Source organism: Callithrix jacchus, chromosome 19 (genome assembly GCF_049354715.1).
Source record: "Callithrix jacchus isolate 240 chromosome 19, calJac240_pri, whole genome shotgun sequence".
NCBI classification, from domain to species: Eukaryota; Metazoa; Chordata; class Mammalia; order Primates; family Cebidae; genus Callithrix; species Callithrix jacchus.
The window spans coordinates 23,688,553-23,699,152 of NC_133520.1; the positions used below are offsets into that span (position 1 = coordinate 23,688,553).

Sequence of the window (10,600 nt, forward strand, 5' to 3'; positions counted from 1 at the left end):
TCAAGTCCACTGTGAATATTAATTAAATGGTGTTCGTAGTGGATGTCTATCACAGTGAGTTGGGAGTTCTGTAAGCAGACTTTGGCCAAATTCTTACCTGCTAAAATTATTTTTATGCCATTAATGATCAAAATACTTGACAAGTTAATATTGTCAGCCAGTTAAATCTTCGAAAAACTTCTGCTTTTTCTTTCCTTTGAGGTGGTTTAATTGTTTTGGCCAAAAGATTTCTTTAGAGAATTTGCTAGTACATAGAAAAATAGCATTTAACAATGAGATTTTTAAGGCTGGGTGCCATGGCTCTTCGGGAGGCCAGAGAGGGAGGATTACTTGAGTCCGGGAGTTTGAGACTAGCCTAGCCTAGGCAATGTTGTTAAACCCATCTCTACAAAACATACAAAAATTAGCCAGGCATAGTTGCATATGCCTATGGGAGGCTGAGGTGGGAAGGTGGCTTGAGCCCAGGCGGTCAAGACTGCAGTGAGCTGAGATCATGTCACCACACTCCAACCTGGGTGACAGAGTGAGACCCTGTGTCCAAAAAAATATATATATTTTAAATGTAGTAAAATCTGCTCAGTTATCTTGCTGCTTTCACACATAGTGCCCACTGGGGCGTTATTGATAAATGTTTTTGGTAGAAGTTAAGAAAAAAAGTGGTGATTACATCTTTCCTTCAGTATGAAAAGTTCCCCCCTTTAGTTAATTATCATGGTGGTGGTGGTGATGGATTGCATGTTAGCATGAATTAAATTTTTTAAAAATTGCATGTTTCCACAATTGTTTATTATATAACAGTTTTTGCATTGCCTAATAAATATGAATATATTCATAACATACTTGCCCAATTAAATACCAGACTGTAGTTGTTCATGTGAATTTCAGAGGTATTCATTATATAACTTGAGAAAATAATTAGTTAAATGGGCCACTTAAATAGAAATCATAAGAGAAAAGCAGAGTAATTATGAATTATAGTTTAATTCTTGAGAATAGGTAGCATGAGTGAGTATATGAAATAATGGTGTCCTAACCTTTAAGAACATTTACCAGACATGACTCTGCCTAGAGCACCATGACTTGCATTTTATGGATCTCAGTAAATGACCTTGGAATTTAGTAGTCTTCCCTAGCAAAGTAAGAAGGTGTATCCTCACAAGAGGAAAGGACATGTTTCTTATAAATCTTATTCCCTACAGTGTCTAGCTCAGTGTTTATTGAATGAAATTTTCTGCAAGTTATTATTTCCCCCATTCATATAAACAGATACCTAATAAAGTAAAATTGGATGGCTTGCTTCATAACAGTCTTTTAAGCAGTAATATGTTTTGATAGTAAAGCAGATTAACAGTGCAGGCACGGTGGCTCACACCTGTAATCCAAGCAGTTTGGGAGGCTGAAGCGGGCAGATCATGAAGTCAGGAGTTCAGGACCAGCCTGGCCAACATGGTGAAACCCCGTCTCTACTAAAAATACAAAAAAATTAGCCAGGTTTAGTGGCAAACCTGCAATCGCAACTACTCCGGAGGCTGAGGCAGAAGAATTGCTTGAACCCAGGAGGTGGAGGTTGCAGTGAGCCAAGATTGCACCACTGCACTCCAGCCTGGGCAACAGAGCAAGACTGCATCTCAGAAACAACAACAGGAAAAAAGCAGATTAACTCAGAGTTTAATCTTCAGGAACCATGCTTACGGGTTTGAAGTATTTTGTGTCTTATAAGAATTATGAAATTATGATTTTGAAAAATTTATTATGCCTCTTGGGTCTTGGTTCAGATATCTAACGTTGATATTCTTCAAAATTAGAAATATATGATTTGCCTGATGGTTTTAAATTGCATTGATTTGTGGCTCATAAAGAAGAGAGGGCACTTACCATACTAAACCAGAACCCAAAGGAGTGTCCAATTAAAACTGTAGGTTTTCCACTGAGGATTCTCTTTTATTGCCAGAATTGGAGAGGGCACCATGACCGGTTTATTTGGTATTGAAACTTTTGTTCAAAATATACCCAATCACTGACTTATTAAGACTTTTAATAGAAACTAAACTTTTGAAAGTACAATGATAATTGACAGTCTACTTCTGTCTGGCATTTCTTTTTTATTTAATAAAATAAATTTATGAAAGTAGTTAGCCTGAAGCACCATTCAAATTACGTCTCCATAAAAGTTTCACAAGGAAATAGTCATATAATATAATCTAATAATCATTTTAAAAACATTTTTGTTTTGATGCTTGAAATGGAATAAATGTATAAAGCAAATCATGCTCACTAAAAATGTTTTCTTCCTGCAATCCAAGGCATCAACTTTGTAAGCTGATTTATGTCAGTGTAAAACATGCAAGTCTTTATGTTTCTCCTTTCACTAGTTTGCCCAGGTATTTAAATAGATAATGTAAAAATTCAAAAGAAAGACAAAACAAGATTGTGTTACTTGAGCCTCAGATGTTTCAACTGGCCTCTTCATCACTGTCTTGGTCAACGTGCCACGTTATCTGACTACCTCATGCCCAAAGAATACCATCTTCTACTCTTTTCTGAAGAAGTCTCACCATCTTGTCATCTTTTTCTAGTTCCTTTATAAATAAGAAAATACTGAGAAAAGTGACAAATATTTTGTTTTCTGTTCTTATCAACCATACAATTTTGGTAATTTTTTAACAAAATGGCTTTTTAAAAGAAATGTATTTAAATCTGGTGTTGGGTTGGTAAATTTGCAGTTATTTATGAACCCATTAAGTATTAAGAATGTTGTTTACCTGTCCTGGAAATTTCATTTATACAGACCGAAATCCACACCCTTATCACAGCCCAGTGCCAATGGAGTCCAGACAGAAGGACTTGACTACGACAGGCTGAAGCAGGTGGGCGCTCAGTGGCAGCTTTCTTTTATTTGTATTTGTTTCTTTTTAAAAAAATATCCTGTCCAGGCAAGGTAGCTCATGCCTGTAATCCCAGCACTTTGGGAGACCAAGGTGGACAGATCACAAGGTCAGGAGTTTGAGACCAGCCTGACTAACATGGTGAAACCCGTCTCAACTAAAAACACAAAAAATTAGCTGGGCGTGGTGACACACACCTTTAGTCCCAGCTACTTGGGAGGCTGAAGCAGGGGAATCACTTGAACCGGGAGGCGGAGGTTGCAGTAAGCTGAGACGCGGCCAGTGCACTTCAGCCTGGGCAGCAGAGTGAGACTCTGTGTCAAAAACGAAAAACGAAACATATGTATCCTGAATATACTTGAAAAGAGGGTAGTGCTAGAATACTGTTATATAAAACAGTGGTATTAGTTGGTACTGTATTATTTTTTCAAATCTATACTTTTGCTTCCATGAGTTTGCATGAAGTTGCAGAGGTAGTGGAGGGTGGGGCTGTGCTTCAGTGTTAACAGTATAAAGTTTAAATGTAAGTGCACAGTATGCAGTTGTGAAGAAAACAATGGGCTTCTTCCTTTTCACTTACTATATTGGCAAAATTGGATCCAACAAATCTGATTTTGGCAAAGTTGCAAGGAAATAGGCACTCTTACTTCTGCTTTCTAAAAAGCAGTTTGGGAAAACAAAATCGAAAGCCTGAAAAATAAATGTCTTATCTTGAACTCAGTGATTAGAATTCCAGGAATTTATTCAAAGAATATATTGTAAAAGTACCTGAATAGATAGTGGGTGGAGTAGGGGCTCTGTAGGCTTCAAGGGATCGTAATTTAGTATGCTTCATAGTAAATTGCAAACACCTGCCTGTGTTAGGTGTAGCAGGTAACAAACAAGTGTGTACAGTTATCTTGATTTTATAAAAAAGAAAAAGATACTGTCCACATTTGGATACATATGCATTATATTTAATACCTGTGTATTCAGGAAAAAAATAAATGATAAGATTATGATTTGAAATATTTTATTCACAGAAGAGGTGAAATACATTTTTTAGATACCCGGAATTATACTGCAAAGCTATTTGAAAAGTTAAATTGAGTTATATAATTTTAAAGGGGAGTATGTGGTCATTGAAAATCAAGCCCTTGTTTTGCTGTACATTGAATATGGCTTTCTCGAAAAATGTTCTAAAATAAAGCACTTTCACACACTTGAAAACATGATCAATTCGTAGTTATCTGAAGTACAGGTGGAGAACAGAGGAATAGATTTGATTTGGGGGGTGCTTTAAAGATGAATTTGGATCAGGACATCCGTGAGTCTGTTTAATAACTTCTGTGTCTCAGTCTCTTCCTTTCCTAAAATGAGGACATTAAACTAATTGATAGTTTTATTTTAAATGTGAAAAGCTTTTCAAAAGATAAACTCTAACAGAGTAATTTAATTTTTCCTGGGGTATTCAGTATTAAAGAAAGCCACACAATTCAAAACTAATCCTTCCAAAGGATTATTTTTCACCCATTAAAATTGTGTCACTTTGACATAAGACCTCTAACCTTGAATCTGTAGTTTGTTTGTTTGTTTTGTTTGTTTTTGTTTTTGTTTTTGTTTTTTGAGACGGAGTTTTGCTCTTGTTTTTTTTTAAGATGGTATCTTGCTCTGTTGCCAGGCTGGAGCGATCTCGGCTCACTGCAACCTCCGCCTTTTGGATTCAAGCAATTCTCCTGCCTCAGCCACCTAAGTAGCTGGGATTACAGGCGCCTGCCACCACGCCTGGCTAATTTTTTGTATTTTTAGTAGATACAGGGTTTCACTATGTTGGCCAGGCTGGTCTCAAACTCCAAACTCCTGACCTTGTGATCCGCTGCCTAGGCCTCCCAAAGTTCGGGGATTATAGGCTTAAGCCACCACGCTCTTTGTTTTTGTTTTGTTTTCTTTTCTTTTCTTTTCTTTTTTGGAGACAGAGTCTCACTCTGCCCCCCCCAGGCTGGAGTGCAGTGGTGCAATCTCAGCTCACTATAGCCTCTACCTCCCGGGTTGAAGTGATTCTCCTGCCTCAGCCTCCTGAGTAGTTGGAATACAGGTGTGCACCACCACGCCCGGCTAACTTTTATAATTTTAGTTGAGACAGGGTTTCACCATGTTGGCCAGGGTGGTCTCAAACTCCTGACCTCAAGTGATCTGCCCACCTTGGCCTCCTTGGCCTTCCAAACTGCTGGGATTATAGGCATGAGCCATGACACCGAGCCAAATCTGCAGTTCTTGAAGAGGGCCCAAAGCACCACAGTTAAATAGAAATGTAATGTGGGCTACATATATTTTTAAATTTTCCTAGTAGCCACATTTTAAAAATACAAAACAAAGAAAAGGACAGAATTAATTTTAAAACTTTACTAACAATGTATTTAAAGTATGTTTTAATATGTAGTCAATTTTTATAAATTACTGAGTTATTTTACATTATTTTCATCACACTAAATCTTCAAAATATGATGTGTGTTTTATCATTACAGCACACCTCATTTCAGATTAACCTCATTTCAAGGGCTCAGCAGCTGCATGTGGCTGGTGCCTGCTGTATTGGACAGCATGAGTCAACCGGGGCCTCATCCACCTTCCTGTCTACCCATTAGGGCGATCCCTGAGGTCCCTTCAGGGAAATCCTAGACTCCTTGAAATATGGTTTGGCAGTTTTGGTGATTTCCAAGAAATTATACTTCAAACCAATTGCCAAGAGCCAATTGTCCAGTTTACTGTAATCTGTTCCTCTAAACCTCCTTTGTATCACCTCTCTGACTGTTCCCAGAGGACTAGATGAAAAGCACAGCATTACCGTTTCTAGAAACTATCTGAATACCTTCTATTGGATGACAGAGCCATTATCTTAATTTTAGGAAGCATTTTATTTCACATATTGGTAGCCTAGAACAAGCCAGGATTGGGAAGGAAAGAATATTAAAACAAAATTTACCAAGGCTCGTCTTCCAAGAAATAGAATTGTGGCTCTGGAAACAGAAAAAAACCCTACATATCATACATCATGACATTCTTAAAATTTTATATGAGTAAGAATATAAATTTTCTGATATTTTTCTCTAATATTTTAGGACATTTTAGATGAAATGAGAAAGGAATTAGCAAAGCTAAAAGAAGAGCTCATCGATGGTAAGTGTCTGGACAAGTTTACTATTCCTGTAAAACAGTGTTTAAGATTCACCATTTTTAAGAAAATACAAATAAGGAAATACCCATTTGATTACTTGACTTCCATAGTCCTGCCCTTTTAAGATTAGGGTTTTGGGGAGGAGGTCTCTCCTTCATATAATGGAAATTACTTGTATAAACAGGGATTAAATAGTATCCCTGCATTTCAGGTGTTGTCTTTTCTTAGATAGAAAACCACATGAACAGATCTTCCCTCTAGGTTACCTCTACTCACCTATCCCAGTGCCACCTTGTTTTTGAGCTCACATAATCAGTGTTTTCATTTTATATGCAAAAGGAGAAAATAAATACATAGAAATTAGAATCATCTTTCTAATATTAAAGAAGTATGCAATGGAAGATGCAAAGTTAATCTTTTTATTACTGTGAGTTTGAGAATAATCTTTAAAGTTTCTTAAGAATGAATCACTCATTTATTTTACTTTATCATTGTATTTATTTTCAATGCTTGTTCTTTTCTATCCAGCAATCAGGCAGGAACTGAGCAAGTCAAATACTGCATAAAGAAACAGACTACGGAGAGATAGGACTTTAATTTGGAGAAAAAAAAAAATCTACAAACAACAACTGTTCACAACAGTAAACCCCTACATTTTATGAGCTGTAACAAGAAAATGGAGACAAACAGAAGGAGGGAAAAACCAACCTACTCTGAAAGCCTTCAGACATTATGACTCTGGCGATAAGCTCTTTCCCTCTCAGTTTGCTGCTTTTTTCTGGCCTTTACAACAGAATGGAAGAGAATCATATAAGAGTTCCTGTAACAGTTATGCAGAAAATATTAAAACCCATCAGGCAAGATCATCGCGCATTGAAATACTTTCATGTCAAGATAAAATCGCACATTTTCCGCAATTCGTTGCTAAAATAGAGGAGAAAGGCTTAGGAAGTTTTTTTGCAGAGAGTGCTGATGAAGAATTGAGCAAGTTTGCTATTGTATTGTAATGTTTCTCTCAGGTTTGTTCTTCCTATCATGTTTGATATTCCATGAATAATTGAGATCAGCCCTATATAAGATAAGATACGCAGAACAAATGGAATTGTAAGTGCTTTCAAAGGTTAATATTTATAAGAAAGTGTCCTAAAAATGATTTGTTCAGCTTGAGGAATTTTAGAATGATAGGAAGTCTCTCGAGTTAGCCTTCATGCAATTTTGTAGATTAAAACATAAAATTTGTCCAGAATTTAAAGATTTAGATGCCTTCCTAAATTGTTACAATGCTTTACCAAATCTATGACTTCTACATAACACAAACCAGTGGTCAAATGTAAACAATATATTGTAGATTTACTGTAGGTTTTCAACCTTTTTTAGATTTATGCATGTGGACATTTTTATAATGTAATTACAATCACCACAAAGTTAGCTTTTTTAATTGCAGACAGTAATGCATGTCACACTAATATGTAGTGGCCTTTTCAAGGCCTAGTCCCAGGGAAACATTTTGTAGAGTATAGGGGAGTGGGAGGAAGGGGAGGAATAATTTTTTATTTAAAGTTGATTTCTGCACTATCTTTTTCTCAATTACCTGCATGAATAATAATGAGGAATATTTTGTGACTTTAATTGGTAAATATGTTACAAAACCAAGTATTTAATCTTTTACATCATGTCTTCAGCTATTTGTATTTTAACCAGTAATTTCAATGGTCTGAAACATGATTCTGAGCTTCACATAATATCTTACTGTGGAACTCAAAAGTTTGATCACTGAATTTGGCAGTTATTATTACCTAGGTACCCCTGCTGTTACACAGGTGTTTAGATACATGTTCCTGAATGAAGCTGCTTTTGACTTTTGTTATATTGAAATACAAGAAATAACAATGACGGCAGCAATTAAGGTCACAGAAATCATTAGGTAAAGGAAAAACCAATGAGGAGTTCTACAGTTTTCTTTTAATAAGTAAAGTGGGACTTGGGTGGTGGGAAGAAGGAATTAGACGCTCTACCTGCCATCCTGCGTGTGTGTGCACTCGTGCACGTGCTGTCTATATGTAAGCCACTCCCTTTTCTTTCCTTTGAAACTGATGAGGTTAAAATAGGGGAGAAATCCTATATATTGCAATGATAGCTTTCTGGAAAATTGAAGAAATCAAACTCTCCAGGCTCTCCATCCTGATTTATGCTTGAGTCGTTATGTGCCATATTTGCTTTGAACTCTGATTATTAGAAGTTTTACTAAAATGTTGAAGAAATAATTCACTTTCATCTGCTTTCCAGATTTTGTACATCTCAGTTCATAAAGCAAAGCTTGTTGATAATGTAGTTTTCTAAATGCTGCAGATGTGCAGCCGTTACCACTACAAAGACGTTTGGATGAGGGATTTTTTTTTTTCTTTGTTAAAATAGTTCCTGTTTCTGTAGAAATTTCATTTTTAGATTAAACTGTGATGGATGAGCTATCATACATTTCTTTTTTCTATCAGATAGGTATTGTCATGCAGTAGCAGTAAATACATCAGAGGCGCAGCAAGCTTACGAAGTTCTGTTTTCTAAAAGAAATAGGAGGTATTTTCATCTTTATTATTGTACTTTTGGTTATGCAAACACTTTGATAACATAAAGTTATATCCCCTATAAATCTGGTCAGAAACCTCTTTTGATTTTGTTGAGTACGTTAACTAGTCTATAATAGGTAGAGTACTGGGTACAAGTGGTCCAAACTAAGATAAGAGACTAAAATAAAATGCTAAATCTTAAACTGGGTTTATGCACTAAACGTTTTGTGCCTTGGTCTAATATTAACATGATGTCTGTGTAAAATGACAAAAAGAACCAGTGTTGAATCACGCTATATTTTCCATCATCCCAGATCGCTAAATGTATTCTTTCCAAGAAGTCTGAACGAATTATTATATACATTTTCTGTCATGTACCCATGACAGTTGTGTCATTGTTAGAGATTTCAGTAATTAAAATGGGAAACAGAAGCTTAAGTTATTTTCCTTATCAAAACTATGTTCCTTGGAACCACATTATTATGATGGTTTTTGTGCTCTTGTACATTGGATGTCTTAAGCTAAGTACAGTTTAGGGGATCCTTTCTAATTAATTACAGGAAGGTACTGCTTTCCTCAACACTGTGATCTGACCTGTGACAAATCTGTACTATACACTATGTAAATGGCTAACAAGTCAATTGCAAACAAACTGAATGTACAAATCTTAGTGCTGGTGCTGAAATCTCTTCAGAATAGTTATGATTTAAAAGTTTGTTTATAAATTTGCAAGCATCAAGTGTCAATCAAAACTGAAGATGAAACACTAATGAATGTTGAATTCTCATGCTTTTAGGTATACTTCCTTTTTAGAATTTTCAGTTTTCTGCTATTTTTACCGTAACTATTTCATTTAAATTTGTTTCACTTAAATTTCCTACACGCTAACTTCATTTGTGCGATTGAAATAAAATTGCAGTATATATGCATTGCTTGTTTGTGACACTTAGATAATCTTCTGAAATAATTTGTTAGTAAGTTATATTGGATGTGAAAACTACCTTTTAAAGTCCAAGACTTCACTGCTTAAAAGTTTACATGTCACGTCACTATTCTTTAAAGATTTCATAGGAGTCATGAATACTAAGTAATGTATACAAAGGAAATCTGTGATGACTTGTCTACTTTCTGTTTGAAATAACTGTTGGGTGTTCCCTGTTTGTTATTTTCTCTCTGCCCATCTTGATACAGTAACTTACTCTATAGTCAAGATGATGATAAATGTTTAATTTTTATTCCATTTTTTTCTGCAACACATTCAGATACTTAAAACTGGTTCATGCAGTTAGAATTTTCCTGTATATAGTTTGCGTGGTAAAGGACATTGTGTGGTAAAGGGCATTATCAAGTATTGAATTTTAAGTGTAGCAAAAGCTGTATAGTGTTTCTACATGATACTGATTTCTTAAAACCTACAAATAAGCAGTAGTACTTTTTATCTATTGTAAAGTATTAATTTTGAGTTCCATTTTTATAATTCTGATGTCTTCATTAGAAATACAAAAATACAATCCTTGTATTTTTTTTTGTTTATCAGACCCGAATTTTCCCCCTTTCCCCCTCCATTCTCCTCTCCACTTCTCACGGACCATATGTTCCCGACGTTCATTAACATCTGCAGCCATTACAGAGTTCACAGTTTTAACATTTTCAGCTGATTTTTTTTTTTGCTCTATCTTGTCTCATGTTCTTGCTTCTCTTCATATGTAAGAATTTCATCTACTAATTGAAAGTCACTTCTCATTCAAAAATGAATTAAGTAACATGCTAACCTTTTAAATTTGCCTAGCTACAATATTTATGTCTCTTAAATTTATATATACTTTGAGTGCCATTGTGAAGAATTGGCCTTTAAATTCTAAGTAGTGTTACCCTGTGAAGCACATTGTGCAAAGGTACGCCACAGGGTCTCTTTAATTGCTGTGTAGCCATGATAACTTTACAACACCATTACCCTTTAAATGCTACCGATTATAAGCAGCATAAAAGTAACTAAA

At 35.5% G+C, this 10,600-nt stretch overlaps 1 protein-coding gene across 43 annotated transcripts in view; it reads left to right on the top strand.

The window, feature by feature from the left end:
* ENAH (ENAH actin regulator) overlaps positions 1-9,532 on the top strand; it is a 160,329-nt gene extending 150,797 nt beyond the window's left edge. For all 43 annotated transcript variants that reach the window (XM_078356729.1, XM_078356742.1, XM_078356739.1 and 40 more), the window contains 3 exons: positions 2,789-2,867; positions 5,984-6,041; positions 6,568-9,532. In XM_078356729.1, coding sequence (XP_078212855.1) covers positions 2,789-2,867; positions 5,984-6,041; positions 6,568-6,605 — 175 coding nt within the window. In that variant the 3' untranslated portion in view covers positions 6,606-9,532. The remainder of the gene's footprint in view (positions 1-2,788; positions 2,868-5,983; positions 6,042-6,567) is intronic.
* The last annotated feature ends 1,068 nt before the right edge of the window (positions 9,533-10,600 follow it).